Here is a 22,145-nt window from a genome sequence, read left to right as displayed (position 1 = left end):
CGCACTGGTGGCAACTATTGTACCCACCTTAATCTATTCTCTCTTTTAAGTCTCCTCCTTTTTGTATCTTCTTTCTCATGCACGACAGTACTTTTGCTGCTCAAAATGTCTAAAATCCACTTAATTAAATGTGTCTGTACAAAACAAATAAATACTCCTGAAACAGCTTTTAACAGCCTTAAAATAAGTGATGCATTCAATTGCCTCAATACTTTCATGACAAATTGCAGATCCTTTTCCTGTATGAGTATGACAGGGAGTCATTTCAGCCCTGCTTAGGTAATTATTTGCTTGTCTTTGCTTTCTGACCTCTAAGGGGAATTTCTACCCGGGACAAACACTTTGTAGAGTTTCCGGACTGCCATCTCTCATCACTTCCATCACAACCGTCGGCAACAACTGAAAACTTTCATCCTGATATCTTCTGATTATGATGGGAAAGAACTGTGGGCAGAACAGCGAAAGCAGGATAATCCTTTTCACTTTAAACTGTGTCCTAAAGAGAACAAACTTTAAGCTGCAGGCTACAGCTGTGCAGGGATCACTCCTCTGGTCTGATTTGGCTTTTTCTTTTTTTTTCTTTTTTTTCTTTTTTTTTATGAGAACATGGTGGGAGGGGTTGTGTATGGGTCACAGTCAGTTTCTCAGACTGAAATCTGATGTTAATCTCATGTGAACAAACAATAAATCATAAACATGTTGGGAATGGACAATGGACAAAATTAATATTGAGGTAAAAATCACAGCATGAAACAAATTGGGCAAGACGTGTTTAAGAAAATTTGCAATTTATTTGCATTGTGGGAAATGTAGGACCCTGTCAAGTAAATATCTGATTCATGTTAAAGGGAAGACTTCTGATTTGGTTTGATGCTGATGAAAAAAATGTACACAAAGTTCCCTACAACCATGATTAATAGGCGAAATAAAATGTCATACATTTTATCAAAGGGAAATTGCTCTGTTGATATTGGGATTAGATTGCTTTGCTGTTTTCAGATTTAAAACTAGGCCTAGATAAATAATAAATAAATAAATAAATAGGCTGAGTAAAAACAAAAACAAAATGCTCAAAAATAAATGCAATATACTGAATACTTACTGTTGGTAGAAGACAACTTTATAAAAAACATTTTGCTATATATAATATACTATATAATAATTAACTTTTAATTACAATGTGACAAATTGCTTAAGTAGCCTGTAAGTGGTCCAATCATAATTTTGCAGCACAGAACAGCTGATTGGCTCAGCTCAACCAACAGGTGATAATTAGCAGCTCGGCTTAACGGTGGGAAAGTGTGTGACGAGTAAGTCAGGCCTGATTAAAAAAACAAACAAAAAAAACCCACAAATAATAATCATGTTTATACATGCGTTCAGGCTCGTCGACCTTTTACAGAAGAAGAGCTCATAATTTCCGCTTGAAGAGACCGGGATTTAAACGGTTCACATATGAGTCATGTTAAAAAAACTTCCTTCCCTCCCTCTTTTCTCTCTCTCCGCCTCATCCTTCCTGAAGCCCCACAACAACCATAAATGACTCTGCTCTTGTTGTGGGATCTCACTCTCACAGACGGACAGCACTTCAACCTCTGTTGGACCAATTGACGGGCCCGTCCGTGCGCTGCCCCGCTGAGCGTGTTTTCCTGGGCGGCCTCCGCTCTGCTCTGTGTGCAGGGAGATATAGACAGACAGTCAGCAGCACGAACACTGCAGGACAGATACGAACAAAGTTTGCAATGGGCTCGTCTTGGGCTTTAGTCAGCTCCACCATGTTGGTCTTGGTTTTACTGAGCTCAGCATCCACGGGTTAGTGCTGTTCTTTTTCTCCTTTTGTTGTTCATATCATGCTTGAATTTGTTGTGTTTGCTTCTGGCACATCAAGCCGGGCTCCATTTTTGTTTGTCTGAACAGCTGTAAGTGCGTTTAACTCGAATGTAAACACACCATTAGTCCTGTAGCAAATAGACTTATAGATACGTGTCTGTTCAGATGTCTGCAGTGCTGGAAAATAACTACGTAGGCTACAATTACTACGTACTTGTACTTTACTTGAATACTAGCACTTATGCTTCATTACACTTAAGAGCTAAATTTTTATTGCAACATCTACTTCATATCTAGGCTACAACTACTTTGCAGATAAAGATTTTGAGGTAACAAAATATTGCATTTTTATAGATCACACTAAAAAATATGCAAAATAATAGAAAAATAGCTGAAACTTAAAGAGCTGCAAGATTAAAATCAGATATTATGTGTAATATTTGATAATGAAACACTGACAGGAGCCTGGAGTATTTTGATTATAACTTATGTAAACAATCTGAATTCTTCTTCCATCACTGGTTGTTGCTCATTTTATTGTGTAGTGTGTTTACATAATTCTGTCAGGCTTTCTGTGTCTCTCTTTGTGTGTACAATTTTCCAGATGAGCGCATCTTTGAGCAGTGTGAGGTTACTTTTGACCTTAACAAAAAAGGTGTGTGTATTCACATACTAGTGCAGTATCTCTGCAAAGAGCAGTTAGAATCTCAGTTGTTCAGACTGGCATTTGCACAGCTCTCACTACTTCAATAGTAGAGAGGATAAAGTTCAATTTACTTGTCCCAAGGAGAAAAACTAAACCTTTGAAAACAGTTGTATAATGTCTTCTGTGGTTTTAAAGGGATCATTAGAGTCCCCCTTGAAGTTTGAGGTTCGGTAAAGATTTTTTCAGGGTTATGCACAGAGTGCTTGGGCTTAACCTAAGTCATGACTATACTTAATGTAGGTCAGGTTCAAGTGCAGAAATACAATATAAATATAAAGATGAGTGACAAATTAAAGGAAAAACCAACATAAAGTGTTGGACCACCATGTGCTGTCAGACTCTGTCATTGTTTCTACAAGACTCTGAACTCTACTGGAGGAATGAAAACCATTACTCTAAAAGATATTCTCCCTTTTGGTGTTTTGATGATGGTGGTAGAGAGCACTGTCTAACACATTGGTCCAAATTCTCCCATAGGTGTTCAATTGGGTTGAGATCTGGTGACTGTGAAGGCCATAGCATATGTTTCACGTTATTTACTTACTCAAACTGTTCAGTGACCCCTCGTGCCCTATGGATGGGGGCGTTGTCATCCTGTTTTTCCACTCTTTTTTTACAGTTTCAGATTTTTCCTTGGATTTTTCACCAGCCTGTTTCTGTCAGTCTGTTGCCTTAGTAGTCAATATGCAGACAGTAGCGTATTACCTCTGTAAAGAACTGTTTTAAAAATCAATGTGTCTTTCAGAGATGGAAGGACAAGATTCATTCATGTATCAGAGAGAGGTGGACTGGACAGAGCTCTTCGATCCCAAGGGTACTGTTTGTCTTCGTGTCGTCTGTTTTGACCTTGTTTTGATGCAAAGCAACATATCTGCATGTTTCCTTGAAATGTTTGTAATGTCTCCTCTGGCTTGTCAGCCTCGCTTCCTTGTAATACAACCATTGGTGTCCTTTCTTTATTTTTATAGAGGTCCCCATAGAGCAGGTGATAGTGTCTCCACCAGAACAGTTTGATATCCAGAGTGAGAGAGGTAAGCTTCTATCTATATATCTATCTATATATCTATCTATCTATCTATCATTTTCTCTTACTTAATCTATCCCTTTCCTGTCTTACTCTACCAAACCATGTCCAATAAAGCCTCAATTATATAAAGAAAACACTTCAAAAATGCTGTTAAATTATACTGCCTTTATTGCATCAGGGGGCTCCAGACCAGGCGTCTTGACACCAAGGGGTGCATGTTTTTATTTTCCTCGTTCTTTTGAGTTTTCATTTACTTTGTGCCAGTAATACTGTAAAAGTATCAATTAACAGTATGATTCCTGTCCTTTTCTCTCAGATCCCCCAAGGTTTGGGCCCCGTTCTTTTGGTGGTCCTCTCATGCTGAACTACCCCGTTCAATTTCCTCCTGGCCGTCCGACCGCTGACAACCTCCAAGCCATCTGCCTCTATGGAGGCCGTCGTCCGAGTTACCCAAACTCTTACTTTCCTGCCTCTGGCTTTGGTCAGCAGAGGCGAAGGGCCAGCGCTCACAATAACGCAGAGTCCTGGTTTAGCAGATGCTGCGAAAGGAACCAGCCAAGTGAGATAGACGTGACGCTATGTTGCGCCACACAGGCGGTAAGCTTTCACAACAACTCCTTTAGCCGATTCAGCAATTTCATGCTCTGTGTAAATGTAAAATGACAATGTGGTGTGTTTGATCTTCTTGCTCTTATTCTGTTTCTCTTAGTTTATTCCACTTTGTTGATAATATTTTTACTTTAAGCATTTTACAGTCGCATCTTCTCACTAGTTTCCTCATACTCAACAAGCAACGATGAAAAACACAATATATAATATAATGCAGTGTGGACATTAAACTGGATTCCACATCAATATGATATCGTATTAAAAAGATACATTTCATGCAGTCCACTAAATCCCTCCTGTAGAAGAAGGCTGTTGATAGGTGTCATATTATTGCCAACTGTTGTAGCTTTGTAGTCTTATTAACTCTAATTCCTGAACCTGTATGTAAAAACGGCATGAGAAATTCTTCACATTGCAGAAATGATGGTGCTTACATTTTTTAAAGAGAGCTGAAGGCCTTCAGCGCTTCCAGCCGATAAGACTATTATATGCAGCCCTGGGAGACATAACAGACAGGCCTTGGCATGAGCACCAGGGAGGCTGTCTGAAAGCAAGCAACAAACCTCTCATTAAGTATTACCTTAATCTTAACACTTTCCTCTTGCTTGTTTTTTTTTTTTTTTTCTTTGGTTGTTTGTTTTTCATTTTTGGTTAACTATGTCTCTGTACTCCAGGTAATTGCGGGTGGTCCATTCATTCACTCAGCCTACAGCCTCAGGCATGCAGACTTTATGTAAGCATTAAAGGATTAATTCATACGCCCTTAACGTCTATGTTTTGCGATGTCTATTACAGTGGGAGCTGTCGGTCAAAACCTTCTGTGAGGAGGACTCGTCAGTGAAGGATCGTCTGTATCACTGCTGCAGACTAACAGGCAGTGACATGCTGAACTGCTTCAACAGCGACGCTCCAAACCCAAACTACCAACCAACAGAGGAGATCCCGTTGCCCCTGCTCCCTTCTACTACCGAATTCATATTTGACCCCCACCTTTGCCAGAGGTATGCAAGGAGATAAATAAGATGAGCACTGATGTTGACAATCTTATTAAAGTTGCATTGCTAAGTTACTATAATATTTTAAATCAGTGAAATTAAAGAATAATAATGCTGTGGCAGCTTTAAATGTGCTGCCAGCCATGTCTTAAAGAATAAGGCTTGTGATAATCTATGATTTTTTATCTTTCAAAGAATCTCATAAAAAGACCAAAACCAACAATGAATTGCTTCCACACTACTAACACATACACTGCTTGTGTAGCCAAAGCCTTATACAGCTTACAGTTTATTCCTCTGTGTCACTGATCTCCATTGTTGTCCAAAAACTATTGAAAACACATCAGTGAGCCACATCAACATCATCACATCATCAACACTTTATTTTGAGTTAATTCTGCATTCTGGATGGCATCTCTTGAAGACTCATCTCTTCCAAGAGCACTTCCTCTCCTAACACCTCTAACACCCCAACGATGCCTGACTAGCACTTACTATGCACTTTCTTGGCACTTCTTTACTTGATCTTCTGCACTTATTGAATAGATGTAGTCCTTAGTATTTACACCGAGGTTTAGTGTTGTCCCTCCCTTGTAAGTCACTTTGGATAAAGTGTCTGCCAAATGAGTAAATGTAAATATAATGTGCCTTTTCCTTTTAAATCATACCGTATATTTGTGAGCCATTTTTGCATTTATTTCAGTTGGGACTGGGACTGAATGTCAAAGAGACGGACTAAATGTTCAATCAGACCCAAAACACCTCTGTGTTACAAATACGTTAGAGGCTGTGTGGGTGGGGGCATGTTGCCTCAGCTAACGGTGAGAAAGTGGAAAACAACCCCAGAAGTCCAGTCTGAATAATACACCCATGAGCTTGAAGGGTATCAAATACCAAAACACTTAACAGCAGTTCATAATATTATATAAATCACCAGAGTGTTACCCAGCAAGGCGCAAAAGTTTACCTTGGCTCAGCTTTTTTTTGGCGGATGACCCTGCATTTTTTTTTTTTTTTTTTTTTTTGCGAGAACCTACTGCATTGAAACCCCCACTATGTCAATGGAGTGTTTTTTTTTTCACAGAGGATTGGTCTGAAAGTGCCCTGAAGCATTGTTGGGGCTGGTCTTTTCATGGTATTTGATGACAATAGGGAAAAATTAGAGCATCACCAGTCTCATCCTTAAAGACAAACAAAAGGTCAATAAAAAAGGATTGAGGTACTAAATATTGCAGAGCACACTTCCTTTATTTTAAATTCATCATAGAGGCTGAGGGAGGTCATGTTTGGCACTGACCTTTCTGTATGCCTCATACTTTACAGGACAGTGATGACTCCATACAGTGTCCGGTCAAACAGGCGAAAGAAGGAGAAGAAACCATCTACTTCCCAGAAAATTGACATCAATTTTCCTCTTGGACGACCCACCGCAGACACCATTGAATCACTGTGTCGCAACCAGAACCAACGCCCCCTCTACAGTGTCAAGTGCCTGCCAGGTTTAGGCTATGAATTGCTGGCTCATCAGGCAAAGACCACTAATCGTATGGAGAAGGGATTCAAACAGTGCTGCAAAAAGAAGAAGGATGTGCTCAACTGTGCTAATCGGAAGGTAACACAATGAACTTGCAACATAAATGTATCTTTTTTTAGCTCTTTATATTTACGTTTATCTTTAATTGAGTTATTTTTATACCTGCTCACGTCCACTCTCATTTTTTATTTTAGTGGAGTGAAGAGCTGAACAGGTTTTGCTCGGTGAATGCTGGACAGGTGGATTTCCACTGTTGTTCGAGTGTTGGGGAAAATGATCGATACAACTGTTTCCAAAACATTTCTCCTGACCCTCACTATAATATGACTTCTGCCACCGAAGAGCTGTCGCTTAACAAAATCTGTGACACTCACAAGATCATCAAGAAGAGGTAAGGCACTATCCTCTACATTTGTCCTTGCATCTGATTTTCTGTCTCCTTCATTCTCTCCTTCCTACAGTTTCTGTTCTTCTGTTCCTGATGCTTTTTGTCATTTCATCTGTCACAAGGAATACATGAATATCAAGCTACCTGATGTGCTGAACTCTCCAACCTCTTTTTCTTTAGTATTCTGTGTTATCATTCTTGTCATGGATCTAAACATACTGTATGTGCACTTAGTAACGATGTGATTGCCTTTCAGGTTCCCTGTTGGTTTTCCACTCAAAAGCTTTGTTGACCAATGCTGCCCCCTGTCTGAAACAGACAAGACTGTTTGTTCTGTGCAAAAGGTGAGTTCAAAAAGGAAAGTGAGTCAGCACAAAGTCTAGTACAACATATCAGATGTCAAAGTTTGGGGTGGGAAAGTTGAAGAGCTATTAACACAAAATTCTGATTTTCTGATGCTATTTCTCTCTCTTTGCCTTGGCTTGTTATATCCATGAAATCAGATTGACGAGATGTCCAGGACCCTGTGTTCATCAGGGAGGGCTATCCCTCCAACTGTCCGCCGCTGTTGCCGCCTGTCTTCACAAGAGACTCCACGGTGTATCTCCAAAATTCTCATGGACGCCGTCACCAAAGCGACCAATCTCTTACGTCAGAAGAAGAAGAAAAGGTGCCCCATCTCCTGAACCCTTATAACGTTTTGCTGCTGACCCTACTGGCATTGGGCCATTCAGGGAAATGGCAAACTAGCAGCAGAGGCCGCTTCCAGTCACGCAACAGGAAAAATGATTGCAGCACAAATCCCACTTAGAGGTTTGTAAGACGAAAAGAATATACAAAGTGTGTACTGCATATTTTTGTTTGAGATCACATGAGAAGCATTGCTATCACAAGAATACATGTATGATTAAACAAATGTATTGTGAAATGCACAATTTATAAAACACTGTTTGTGTCACTGTACCACTATTTTTGTAGCTGCTTTATACACATTTGATAACGAATCACATGCATTTTCTTGATTCCTTTGGAGCTGCAAGATCAGCTCTCTTCTTTTTATATGGTTTTGTGGTTAAGATCATATCTACAACAGTTCTATTAAAAACAATTGTACCTTTTGTGTGGTTTACTGTATTCTTTTCATGCTGTTAGTTTAACAGTGTAGACCTTGTCTGTGTGGCTGTTACAGTGAGGTACAATTTTAAACTCAAGCCAATGTAAATGTGATAGTCACAAATAAGTAAACAATATGTGGAATGAAAGGGTATTTGAAATACATACATTTTAACAGAGCTCAGAATATTGCATGGATACATTTGTATGAAGACTTCAATATATGTATATTAAACCACAATTTTCTCTGTGTTCTGTTTTATTTAAATTTTTAATTGTGATTTGTACTGTTTGTTTCAATACAAATGTTTACTTAACAACATGATTTTCGTAGTAGATTTTTAGGCTTCCTTTTAACATTTGACCAGGGACACAAGATGAAAATTAGCTTTCTTTTGATCAAGGAACATTGTCCCTAAAAAAAAAAACTATCAAACAAAGTTATTTAATTTGATTCGATTTTTTTCTGCCATTAATCCTAATAAAGTTAAAATATCACCATGTAAGAAATATATTCAAAGCCACTGGACATAAGAAATGATGACCTATCTTCAGTTTTATATTTTCAAACTTCAAATAATTTATTTTAGTACCACAGTAAAACTGAAACTGAAACTGTTCCCCTTCAGTCCGGCGGGGGCGCTGTGGTGCTGCTGCGACATGAGCATCAGAATTCAACTATCGGCGCTGTCTGTGATGTGAACAGTCAAACCATAATGGCGACTGCTGGGACAGCAGACTCGGGATCAACAGCCCCGACAGGTATCTAGAGGCTAAATATTCCTCAGTTTTTGTCTTCTAACGAACAAGCAAACATATCTGTGTAACATTTCGTAGTGATGAAAATGGTGTAATACGTTGACTTTGTCTTTATCATGTCCTGAATAGCCTGTTAGCTAGCTAGCATCGAGGCTTTCAACCCAACAAATGAACCAAGCAGTGGCTAGCTTGTTTAGCTGCCTTGTTGATCAACCTTAGTAGTAGTAGTTGTTGTTATCAATTAGAGCTTTAGTTAACGGTCCATCAGCACTGATATCGAGTTATCTGTTGAAGTTAATAATACGAAATATTACCCGGGTCCGCGTTGGCTAGATAGTGTGTTTTGTTATCAAGCCGGTTATATCGTTATCGGTGTTTTTTTCTGTGCTAACAAGTTAACTGGACGCAGGAGGTAAAAGCACGAGGTGTAGAAAATATCGCTCTATTGTTGAATAAATGAACGGGACGTGTTCTGTGGCTGATGTTTCTAACGGGTCTATCCACCCAGGAGAAGTTAACGGTAGCTACACCGTTATCCCCTCGCTTTCCTCGCCCATACACCCCTCCTCCTCCTCCTCCTCCTCCTCAGTCTGTCTGTCTGTCTGTCTGTCCAGGTTTGCGGTAAAGTTAACTTGCAGTTTCCATTTGGTATCTTCAACACATACCCTCTTATCAGTTATTTTCCAAAGTTTCACAGTTGAGGTGATGTATTATCAAAAAAAATGTTGAGCTTATTGATCTCCTACATTATTTAAACCAATGACACAGGCCTTTCATGCTTATCTAGTTGATTACCAGACTTCTTTCACTCTGCTGTTCATGTTCAGTTGATGAAAGGTTCGTGTAGGATCTCTGATTTCAGATCTATGCATGGTGAATTGCTTATGAGCTGGACTCTCTCTGCTTTCAGAGGCCACACAGATACAGACGGGTGGTGGGCAGTACAAGTGCTTTCATTGGTATTTTATTTTCTGAGGACAGGACAGAGGATGGAGATGTTTCATCTTGGTATCCATTTAGTTGTGCATCAGTTATTAGCTCCCCTGTGTGTAGAGGAGTTGCTCTTCCCTAGTAGCCACCCAGTCTGAATCAGTGAATAAAAATAGTGGCTTCAAAGCACTCTTGTGGCCTCCAATTGGCTGACAGCCTGAGGCTGTACAAATACAAGATACAGCATTCTGTCAAACACACGCACACTCACACACACTTGAGTGACAGTAACATAATGTTGTTTCCCGTATTAGTCCTTATCGGCCTTGTTTCCTAATCGGGCCAAGAACCAGTATATTTATGGACTCTTCACGGGCAGAAAATGATTTTAAGAGACTCTGCATGTCCCATATTATTTCCTCATGCGAGCTGCAGGCTACATGTGAACAAGGCTGGCAGGGAGTTGTTTGGTATACAGGGGGGAACAGATGGTTTGCCTATTGTAGTAAGGCCTGTCACTAACAAGCTAAAGTCATTGTTAAGTAATTAGGTTAGTCTAATTCTAACCACGAATCTGCTGCACACTGTATGTTAGTGTCTGGTTCTACATTGAAAATTGTAATGTGATGAAACTAGGACTGCAACTAGAAATGATTTTCATTATTGGGGAATCTGCCAATTATTATAGAAGAAAATGGTAGGCAAGGCAAGGCATTGTCCAAAAACTACTTGTTTTATTTGACTTTCAGCCCAAAAGCCAAAGACACAGTTTAATATCATGTATGATAATAGACAAAAGCAGCAAATTTAATTCATCAAATTTCATCTTCAAATTTATGAAGCCAGAACCTGGGAAAATGACTGAAATTATTCCTCAGTTATCAAAATAGTTGCTGATTAATTTTCTTTTTTAATTGCTTAATCATTTAATAATTTCAGCACTAGATAAAACACATTTTCTCGTACCTACAAACAGTGATGCTTTAAATTTGTTCAGTGTTACTCGTTTACTAGGTTAAGCCATTTAGGCTGACCATGTCCTGCTCCACAGATATTAGGACTCAGTTCTGGAGGAGAGCATTGCAGCGAGGTACTCGCATGGGTGTGTGTGTGAGTTTTTTCTGTGTGTGAGCAGAAACTGCATGAGTAGTGATGATATAGTGTGTTGTTTTACATAATGAGAGGGAATGTGGGAAGAATGATGTTCACTGTTTCCTGGTTGATTGCCGTGTGTCCCTGTTAACTCAGAAGAGATGCATGGCATTTCAGTGATTCTCCCATATTATTAACACTCCCCTCTCTCTTGGGTTGAGATGTCCACTTACTGTGCTTCGCCTGGATTGAGTCTGCTGGGCATAGATTGTACACACATTGTTACTACAGGTGTATAATCTTTGTAACATCTTTTTGTGTGTATGTTGACCTGTGGCACTGCAGCATTGAAGTAGATGTTGCCATTGGTTACAGGCTAGAGGTGCTTGCAGAGTGGGCGAGATAGTAGGTTTAAACAGCAAGTTTATGTAAGGACAGAGGAAATCATGTGGAGTATTTCTTTTATTTCAGTTGTGTTCTTATCCTATGAAACTACTGTGTGCTGTTTGTGAGGAGCAAAGAACATGAGTCTGTGTCATATATTATATTTTACTTCTTATTTTTGGTTATCAAGACAGTAAATTTTACACACATCCAGAATTTGTGTCTGCCTACATTACACCACTCCTATGTTTATCAGCTGAGTTTACCAAATGTATTGATTTAATATATGATAAACTAAGTTAGTGTGAGACACAAACTAGGCTGTGACACAAAAAAAAACTAGAAATTGTACTTTTTTTCTTTTTTTTTTTTTTGAAAGGAGGCGGTGAGTGTAGACTCATATCCTCGGGGACTGGATGAATCTGGAGCAGCCAGCTCAGGGGAGAAGTAGTTCCAGTTCACAGAGAGCTGGTGGTATCAGGGGCAGAGTTAGTAACTGTGGCCACATTTAGGTCTGGGCTCATCATTGGCTGTATAGTCATCAGCCAGTGCTGGAAATATCCTGGCTAATTAACCAGCAGTGGGTTTCTCAAATAGTCATTAACAGATTCTTCCATGTTAAAAGCTGCCAAGTCAAAGTCTTGAAAATGACAACAAGCATCAAGTTTGCACTGACTGCTTCGGTTGACATGTACATGGGTTTCATGAAGTCAAGTCTGAACAAGGGAAGTCTTTAGTATTTTCTTTTGTAGCTTCTTAAGAGTCATTGTCGCTCACATTGTAAAATCACAATTTAATTTGTTTTTCTTTCTTTAGGGACCAGCAGCATCCGAAAAATGGCCCCTTCAGAGGTAATGATGTCTGAAATTTCCTCACTGAATTGACAAAACATCTCTGCATTATGTATAGCCCCAAGTAATGTAAATGTTGATCCAGTCAACTCTGTGCAGGGAAGCACAACAGGTTTAAAGAGTTCAAGCCTGCATTCATGCAGCCATCATGTGTCACAACATAGCATTACAAGTGAAGCATTGTGGTGTTACAGAGATGCCTCGGCCTACAAATTATATTCTTCAGACCGAAGGGAGCATGGTTAAGATTCCAGAAAAAATCACATCAGCATCTCTCAAAAATGATTGCAATGTCATTTTTTATTTTTTTTTTTTTTTTATTTTTTTTGAGTATTGTTAAACCCCAGTTGATGGCATAAGGTTTTCATGAGAAGATGTTTACCCAATTTGGTTTAAAGCTTACTTACAGCTTGCTCTTTGTCTTGTGTTCACCGGCATTAACACACACACTGTCTGTCCCTCTCCTCAGATACCTGGCTCTTCAGGCACAACTCAGAGTATGAAGAAGACTATTGGACACCGGGGTGTTGAGACCACCACAGGAGAGACCACCTATAAAAAGGTTAGAGCAGCGTAGGGGTCGGTGACACTGGTTTGTTGACACCCACAGCACTGAGCAGCAGATATGAAAAGTGGAAAAAGACCAGTGTGTACACGCACATGTTTGGTGTTTATGTTCTAAAATTAGTTTGGGAATTCCTATCACCGGGCACCTAAAAATAGTGAGTGAAACAGCAGAAGTCACATGGGGTAAAATGGTGTTGGTTCCGATACTTACCCTCTCTATTCCCCTCTGACCTCTCCAGACCACGTCATCTGCCCTAAAAGGTGCAATCCAATTGGGCATCACTCACACGGTTGGCAGCTTAAGCCAAAAGGCGGAGAGGGATGTTCTCATGCAGGACTTTGTGGTGGTCGAAAGCATCTTCTTTCCAGGGTTGGTAGAATAAGTCGTAGTTGAATAAACATAGCAATTTTTTATTTTTTTTTATTTTATTTTTTTTTAATTTTTGTTTCACATTTCATTTCACAGTTTAATGGCCTTTCTGTCTCTTGCTCTGTCTCTCATGTGTTTTCAGTGAAGGCAGTAACCTGACACCTGCTCATCACTACAGTGACTTTCGCTTTAAGACCTACGCTCCCATTGCCTTTCGTTACTTCAGGGAACTGTTTGGCATTCGACCAGATGACTATCTGGTCAGTTATTGCACTAAACACACACTGCCATATTTAGAAAAAGTGTTCTTGTTTTGGCTTTTGTCACTGTCCTCATATTTATATTGGAGACTGGTTTAGTTCAGTGTTCATCTGTAGTTGCTCCCTTTTGAGGATGAAAAGAGACACTCGTTTAATGGGCAAAGCATGAAAGTCCTTCTCATTCACATGCTCCTACCAATTGGAAATGGGCCCCATGTCTCTGTAATCAAGCTACTTCAGTAAAGTGACTGTGCAGTCAGAAGTCATGCATGTTTTTCTATGAAGTGGATAATATGCATGTATATATTATTTAATTAGGGTTTTTATTTTGAATACATTTTCTTAGCATCTCCCTTCTGTCCCCCTGGAAACCTCCTGACAACCACCTGGGTGTTTTCCACCCTCAGGTTACCACTATTATCAGGAACCACTGGTTTAATTAAATTAGAGTTCTGGATTTGCCAACATGTTTGCTCTGTTTTGACTGAATACTAATGCAGACTCCTCTTGCTCTTGAAGTATTCTCTGTGTAACGAGCCACTGATCGAGCTGTCTAATCCCGGAGCCAGCGGATCTCTCTTCTACGTCTCCAGTGATGACGAGTTTATCATCAAGACTGTTCAACACAAGGAGGCTGAGTTCCTCCAGAAACTCCTACCTGGATACTTCATGGTGAGCCTGGATAGAGTGTGTTCAGTATGAGTGATTATTATAACTATACTTATCATGAGAGTAGGAGGTTTAAATGAGTGGGAGCAGTAATTTCTTTCTAATTTTAAGTGTGTAAAATATCTAATCTTTATTTTCTATATTCCTCCTCCCTTCTAGAATATAAACCAAAACAAGCGCACTCTGCTTCCCAAGTTCTACGGACTGTATTGTGTTCAGGCAGGGGGTAAGAATATCCGTATTGTAGTGATGAACAATCTTCTGCCTCGGATCATCCCCATGCACCTCAAATACGACCTGAAGGGCTCCACCTATAAGAGACGAGCCTCCCCTAAGGAGAGAGAAAAGGCTGTTCCCACTTACAAAGACCTGGACTTTATCCAGGACTTGCCCGACGGCCTGCTGCTGGAAGCGGACAACTTCAATGCTCTGTGCAAGACTATACAGAGGGACTGCTTGGTGAGTCACAGAGACACTTGTTTTTCATTGACTGATTGAATGTTTCACGCACTCAAGCCTCTGGACTCACGTGGAAGTACAGGGCACACTTGTATGCATTGATATTATACAGACAGTGCACAAGCAGAATACATTATTGTTATATCATCACTAGATAGACATATTTTCTGCCAAATAGATACACAGGATCTAACATCAAGTCTTTCACTATCATCTTGTGGAACAAATGTGCAGAAATATGAAAACAGACACTATTTTTCAGCTGTCAAACTCGTTGTTTTTTTTACAGGGGCGTCTGTAATATTCTGTTTTTCCTCAGGCAGTTCAGTGTTGTTTGTTGCTTAAAGATGAGCTCCACCACTGCTGATCAGGAGTCTAGTGTTGAATAAAATGACTCATGCTCGCATGACACTGAAAACTAATACTTTGTTTACTTTGAGGGATGATTCCCTTTTGAAATGATGGGATTAGACTGGGGGCATTTATCATTGTAGTTAGCACGAGATGTCAATATGTTCTGTGTAATTTTGGATCATTGGTCTTGAGAAAGCCACACAATTTAAAGGACAGAGGCTGCATGCGATTTATTGAGCAAAATATATCTCTTTCCATTAGAGGTCTTTGTTAGTGCTCTGTCATCACTCTTGCTTTTCTTTTCTTTCTTTGAATAGATGCATCTATTTTTAGTTCAGTTTTACTGTCCCCCTCAACCGATATAAGAAAATATTTTTAAGTAATGGCCCTTATAGTCAAAATACAAAGATTGCTCATAATTGAAGTTGCATCTAGCATCATACAAAATAATGCAAATAATATTTTGAGTGTAAAGGTTTGCCACGGTTTTTCTACAGCTGTACCTTCAAAGCAAAATCTGGCAAAAATTTGTTGTCTGATTCTGTGTGTCTGCCTGTGAATCTCTGTGTGAATGTCAAGATATGTGGTAGTGCTCCTGCTGATGATCGTGTCAACTGATTTATTATATGTGTATGTTTAATGTAGCTCTTACAGAGTTTCAAGATCATGGATTACAGTCTGCTGATGGGCATCCACAACATGGACCAGGCTAGTCGAGAGCGGGAGCGTGCTGGAGGCAATTCGGGGGACAGTGGTGGATCAGAGGGAGCCGTGACTCCAGATCAGCGCCGGCCACAAGCCCAGAAAAGTCTGTACTGTACAGCCATGGAGTCCATCCAAGGGGAGGCCCGAGGGAAGGGAGCTTTAGATTCAGAAGACCAGTGAGTCTTATTACCCACCTGACGACAAGCAAAGCTGAATTTGAACTGAAGTGTTTGTTTGTGGTGTAATCTGCGACTGGAACATGACAATTAAATGGTCTTTTGTCGCCTCTGGCATTGTCCTTCCAGCATGGGTGGCATTCCAGGTCGTAATACTAAAGGAGAGAGGTTGCTGATCTACATCGGCATCATCGACATTCTCCAGTCCTACAGGTCGGTGTTTCAGAGCAGCCAAATCAGTTTCTAGCATGAACATTTGTTCATAATTCAGGAACCAGTTTCCCACCTACATTACCCATTTAGATAACTTGCAGTAAATAGTTTTCTTTTGTCTTCCTATTTAGGTTTATTAAGAAGTTGGAGCACTCCTGGAAGGCCTTGGTCCATGATGGGGTAAAGAGCCTTCACACTAAATGTTTTGTGATAGAAAAAGGAAAAGTTACTGAGCAGAATGGCTCATAATAGAGTGTATTAACTTGGATATGTTAGTGTTTGTCAGGTTCTAATGGCTCTGTTGCTATTTTACCACTTTAGGACACAGTTTCAGTTCACAGACCTGGCTTCTATGCAGAGCGTTTCCAGCAATTCATGTGCAGCACAGTGTTTAAGAAAATTCCACGTAAGTAAGCATATGCATTCCCACTGCTGTTAAGATCTTGATGCATTGACAGCTTAGAAAATACAGAATTGAAAAGTTCTGGTGCCTATATTGATCATTTCCACTTTAATGTGCCCTGTCTTCTTTAGTAAAACCATCACCATCTAAGAAGAGTCGTGGTGGAGGTCCGGGAGGGCTTCGAAGGGCCCCCACCCTGGGAGCTCCAACCCCGCTCTCCCACGCAACAGGACAGTCTGTCGACTCCAGACTGGTGTACCACAGCCACTTTAAAAGCACAGAGTCAGAGGCTGACAGTGGTAAGAGGCGGGGCATCACACGCAATGTTTATTTGTATCCACACCACAATTTCACTCATAGCTGTGCTCAAAGTGGAGATACTGGTGTTGAAATTTGCAGTAATGCTGTTCTCAGGTGTGCAGTCAGACAGACCCGATCTTGTTCCGAGGACCCCTCCGCTAGTAGACAACCCTGCTGACGGTGAGGCCAACCTGTCCACCTCATCACTAGGCAGCACAGGAGTTGCCTCCACCTCTCCTCCCCTGCGGTAAAGACAATAACCTAAACACCTATTCTTCCATCTCACTTTCACATTGTTTTAATTTTCTTTTCTCTGACTTTTCTCTGCAGTTCTGTAGGAGTAGAAGTGCACAAATCAGCAAACATGGATCATGACCAGGGTGTTTCCCACAGGTACAGAAGACGGTGGCAGTCAATTTTGAATATATTTTTCTCAATTTTGTTAGTCATTGTGTCTCATTATTTGTCTTTTTCTCTGTTCCAGTTTTGGGGCAGAAGTGGCTGAAGACAATTCTGGCAACCTCTCTGGAAACGAAGATGTAGTTTCACTATCAGACATCGTCCCAGAGACCAACATCTGTTTTGTGAGTCTAAACGATGAAATTATACATCTCTGATTGAATATTATTTGTGGTTTTATTTTAGAAGTTGCCAGTAGTAGTTGTACATGTGCTGCACCTTTCATAATCCTTGAATTTCTTTTATCTTCACAGTAAAAAACAGATTTAGTGCCATCTATGGTTGAGGCGCTTCTGGACAACATGAGGTGGGTGGAAGTAAGGATGAGGAAAGTGAAAGTCTCCACCGCGGACCCCCTGTTGCACCTATGTTGTTTTCTCACCCATACACATAGTATATACAGGGATCGCTGGATGAAGCAACGAGGTGCAATGGAGGTGGTGACAGTGAGGAAACAATGATGGGAAGATCAAGAAGACAGTGTGCGGTAGGCCTTAGACCTTCCCAGCCTCCAACAAAGTCACTGTGCACGCACATTTTGTCCACACCTTTTCCCAAAGCCTTGACGTCTTTCATGAACACCTGGAAAAAAAGGTGCACGACCCTGAATTGACAACTCTTTACTAACCGCGGCAGCATTAAATTGATCAAAAAAGGATTTTCCTTAATTTTCACAACTCGTCTGTCTGCTGCAACGTCATAATAACCAAAATAATTTGTTGTATATTATAAAAAGTCACCAGTGGATAGTGAAGGCAGTCAAATTCTCCATGAAGAGTCAGTCCTTGTGCCCACTTTTCACAGCATGAAGAGATGTGAGTGGGCACAGACAGCATTTCAGCAGGAACACACACACACACACACACACACTTAAGAGCACATGGAGGGCATGGCCTGCAATTGTAGGAGTGAATGCTTTCCTGTGTGCTCATGCACAGTCTAAGTGGGTTCACATTTCTGTGACTCACGCACTAGTGTTCCTGTTCCCGCACATCCATTTCCCCTCAGTACGCCTCATGAGCAGGGGGAACTCTGAGCTATCAGTGGTCATTGTTCAAAATCAACACTCGCTGCTGTCGACTCTGCAATCACGTATGCATTTCTTTTTACTGATTGTGGATGTGCAGTATTTGTTTGAAGTCAGATTTGGAAACGCTGAAGGAATGGGTTGAACCAGACATCTATGGTAATTTTGTTCCATGTTTGGTAATAAGTTATTCTGCTGGAAACCACAGTGGTGCTGCAAAGGTCCATCTAGATCTTGCCACTGCTGAATGTACATTACAATGTTCTTATATAGAATGTGTCTTATTAACATGGCAGACCACATTTTATATAACCCTGAAAATCTCCCCCTCTGATGTGACCATATGTGCTGAAATATAAATGAATTCAGAGAGAAGAGCTGTCGGCAGCATTGCTGGCCCAGTAGATGCTGTTAAGTGAAGTCATGGTATGAACTTAATAGAACAGTAACATTCAAGCTACTGTCTGTCATGTCTGTGCCTTTACATGTTTCTCCCCTAACGTGATGTATAACTGACATTTTTTACAGGTTAGTCTTGTAGTCACACAGAAACCTGCCTTATCACTACAGCTGAAGTTGTCAAACTGCCATTTGTATGTCTGGACCAACCAATCAGTTGTCAGGGTTTAAAAGAATTTCAGATTTTAATACAAACACTAATACAATCCTTTTTGTTTATATGCATGTCAAGTGATCAATCACCTTGGTTCATCAGCTCAGCTAAACCTTGTAACTGACATCAGACGAAAAAGATATCTGTCTCTTAGTATTCATTTCTGCTGGTTACAGAAATGAAACCCACCCACATCCACTCTTGGACCAATATTACTAAACATAAAATTATTTTTTGTAAATTGTTTTTTTTTTTTGTTTTTTTTTTGTTTTTTTTTTGTATGTACTCTTACTAATCTTTTACTTGGCCGGTTCATAGAAATTAAGCCGTGTTTTCACAAAATGTTTTGTGTTTATCTTGTTGTTTAGGGCACTAAACAAGCCACCGATCATGCTTGGCTGAAAGGGCCCCCCCCCCCCCATGAGATATTTCTGATATAGAAATTTGAACCACAACCAGGTTGAAGTGTCGCAGAACTCAAGATCTTAGACGTCATCTCATTTATTGGATTACTGTTAATGTTTGTTGAGCACATGTGGTCTGTGCAGCAGAGAGGGAGAAGGGGAAATGTGAGTTATGAATATAGAAAAGGAGGACAATTACTCATGTTCATCAATGCACAGTTGAGGATTCAGGACTGGGCATTTTGTATTATAAGCCAATCGCAGCACCAAAGAAAAGAGAAGGGAGATCCTGTGAATGTTCAGGATCCAGTATAGTTGATATGAAAATGAAATGAGACACTCCTGGACACCTGCATGGACTGTTGTAAATGGTAATAACACTGGGTTGACCTGTGTTTTAAGGATCTATTATTAAACTGGATGTTTTTTGCTAAATAATTTCATGTCTGATAGGATGTATCTGACATCGTCCCTGTAAAGATTTATTTTTCTTTATCAAACAATTATTTTACTTTGGTCTGGCCTGAGACATTTCAAGAGGTAACTCCACATTCCTGTCAAAAGTTTGATTTACTGCAATTGTGGTAGCTCTTAGAACCCATTATTTACCACCTTTTTGTAGTTGGAAAAATGTACTTGAAATTGATTACTTTTGATATACTGAAATGTAAAATACTGATTATTTCAAACAGATCAGTTTAAAGTTGTATTTATTTGGTTGAGAGTCAAACAGCCACCAAAGAAAAACACTCCAAGAAAATCTGATTTGGGAAAAAAAAACAAAAAAAAAGCAGATTTTATTTTGTGACAGCTTGATTTTGATGTTTTATGGTATAACTTCTGTTTTTTGTTTTTTTTGTTTTTTTGTTTGTTTGTTTTTTTAATGGGTGGTACAGTGATACAGACCAGTTGTGTCGCAGCGATGTACTACACCCATGGCACAAGAGAAACATCATCCTTCGGTGCTTAAAAGGCGGTGCACTCAGCATAGACACTACAATACATTTGAAGTAATGCAATATGAACCACAATCTGTCACCTTTCAGCTCTAGGAAGTATATTTATTAATGATTGTTTGCTGTCGGCTGAAATGATAAAGTTGTATTATGTACCTTAGATGATTGTACGTATACTGTAAACTGACAGAAGGATGTCTGAAAACTTTATAGTGTGTATTGCCTATGAAGGGGGACTATTTGACAATTTCACTTTTTATATTTCATGTTTAGATTGTGATATGATAGCTATATTCTCTCCATGATGATTCTGGGTTGTTAAGCTCCCATGCTTTTTCTACATGAATGTTTCACACGGCTTACGAGCCAATGTTGCTGGTTGTCCTATATGCTTCAATTACTATATTTTTACTGTGTATAAAATGTGTATATGTACATAGGAGTCACGGAAATGCCTTCTCATGCAATATGTGCTGCCTGTCCCTCCTGCCATGTTTCAGTTATGTGGTGGTGATGTTCTCATGTCTGATTTTAAAGGATTAAACATATTTTCTAAATCTTGGTTTTGGTCCCTATGTACCTGTTACTAGATGTCTGTGAATTGCAAAAGAAAAAAGTCTGACCATCTTTTAAGTATCTGAAGAGATTTTAATCATCTCGAGAGAACAGTATTCACACAATACAGTGGATGCTGTAACAAATGTTACTGATCATTCAGTTTTACACCCTGTTACATAACTTGGTGGTTCCTCATCCACAAGAACCTGCCCTGTTAGTTCATATTCAAGGGAACGCCAATCAAACACATTGCCCGGGGCTAAGTGTTTGTCATTCAAATAGCGTTTGAGCTGATTGGCAGAGAGGATGTAGTCCCACATGTGGACTCTAGAAATCATACAAATGAAAGACCAATCTGTGCTTAAACTTGCAACATAGCTGTCAGTCTGTTGGCCCAGGACGGTGATGGGTGTTCCGCTGGTGGGCTTGATGGTTGGCTTGCTGTCCATCCACAGCTGAGCCAACCCATTGTCAGAGCGCCAGGTGGCACACAGAGTGCCAGGTGTTTGGAGGAAATGACAGCGATAGAAAGTGTGTGTTCTTTTCTTTTTTGCAGTAATTTTATGATTATACAATCACTTCAGCTCACTTATTGCTTCATTCATCACAGCTTGGCAGCTTCTGTAGTTTTACCATCTCTTTTAAAAGAGAAGTAAATTCAATCATCAGTGTTTTTCAAAATAACAAATGACTAAGTTTGAAAAAGAATTAGAAAAACTCTTTGATTTTTTGAGGTATAGAGTATCCTTTACCTTGTAGCCTGGCTGTGTCAGCTTTGTGTTGATGACTGGGACACTCCAGGTGTGGTTTGTCTGACCTACTTTTACCTGTGAGACAAAAGTTGTTTGCCCTGCTTTCACTGTGGAGGAGTGTGGACTCTTTCCCGGTTCTAAGATAAATCTAACAACAAGGGGGGGAACCTATTGTGAGACACTTTTTGAGTCTGTAGGCTTATATATATATATATATATATATATATTATATATATATATATATATATATATATATATATATGTATATATTTAAATAAATAAATAAATAAATAAATAAATGTATATATGTATATATATAAATATATATTTATCTATTTATTTATATATTCTAATGGCTAACTTGCATGATTCCATGATTCATTTTTGCACTAATGTCACACGCTAGACATCCTTCTATCACAGGGCACCTATAGACTGAAGCATATGAGGTGGTGCCCCTACAGAAGTATTCTATAAATCTCACTGAACAAACGTATTCTGTATTAAGATGTCTGCGCATTCACAACCAACAGCCCCAAGAGATGCCCCCTTTTTCAGTGTTGCCCCTGGCCATTTGAGAGTCTGTGCACACCACTGATCCAAGACACAGAATGCAGTCTGATATACTAGCTGTGAACCTCACAGAGCAAGAAATGCTCTGAAGAAAGAAGGTTAATGTTGT

The 22,145-nt window shown here is 39.7% G+C and overlaps 2 protein-coding genes across 3 annotated transcripts; both read left to right on the top strand.

The window, feature by feature from the left end:
* Positions 1-1,562: 1,562 nt before the first annotated feature.
* Positions 1,563-8,207, top strand: LOC130172763 (extracellular matrix protein 1-like). Its single transcript, XM_056381675.1, has 9 exons — positions 1,563-1,812; positions 3,282-3,350; positions 3,505-3,567; positions 3,880-4,160; positions 4,968-5,173; positions 6,491-6,779; positions 6,896-7,092; positions 7,346-7,433; positions 7,593-8,207. Exons 1-9 carry the CDS (start codon positions 1,743-1,745, stop codon positions 7,773-7,775), a joined length of 1,446 nt encoding a protein of 481 aa, XP_056237650.1. The 5' UTR covers positions 1,563-1,742; the 3' UTR covers positions 7,776-8,207.
* A 674-nt stretch (positions 8,208-8,881) lies between these two features.
* Positions 8,882-20,715, top strand: LOC130172504 (phosphatidylinositol 4-phosphate 5-kinase type-1 alpha-like). Of its 2 annotated transcripts, XM_056381283.1 has the most exons (17): positions 8,904-8,964; positions 10,943-10,981; positions 12,184-12,218; positions 12,688-12,780; positions 13,025-13,155; positions 13,298-13,415; positions 13,935-14,087; positions 14,244-14,543; positions 15,543-15,778; positions 15,908-15,991; positions 16,123-16,171; positions 16,313-16,397; positions 16,526-16,693; positions 16,809-16,941; positions 17,025-17,087; positions 17,179-17,278; positions 17,408-20,715. In XM_056381283.1, the coding sequence occupies exons 1-17, from the start codon at positions 8,919-8,921 to the stop codon at positions 17,408-17,410; spliced, it is 1,836 nt and encodes a 611-aa protein (XP_056237258.1). In that variant the 5' UTR covers positions 8,904-8,918; the 3' UTR covers positions 17,411-20,715. The 2 variants fall into 2 exon arrangements, with proteins under 2 accessions (XP_056237259.1, XP_056237258.1); XM_056381284.1 differs by lacking the exon at positions 10,943-10,981 and having other exon boundaries at positions 8,882-8,964.
* Positions 20,716-22,145: the final 1,430 nt, after the last annotated feature.

The sequence above is a fragment of the Seriola aureovittata genome, chromosome 7 (genome assembly GCF_021018895.1).
Source record: "Seriola aureovittata isolate HTS-2021-v1 ecotype China chromosome 7, ASM2101889v1, whole genome shotgun sequence".
Taxonomy (NCBI): domain Eukaryota; kingdom Metazoa; phylum Chordata; class Actinopteri; order Carangiformes; family Carangidae; genus Seriola; species Seriola aureovittata.
Note: the sequence above shows the minus strand (reverse complement) of the source record. Positions and strands in the feature narration are given on the sequence as shown.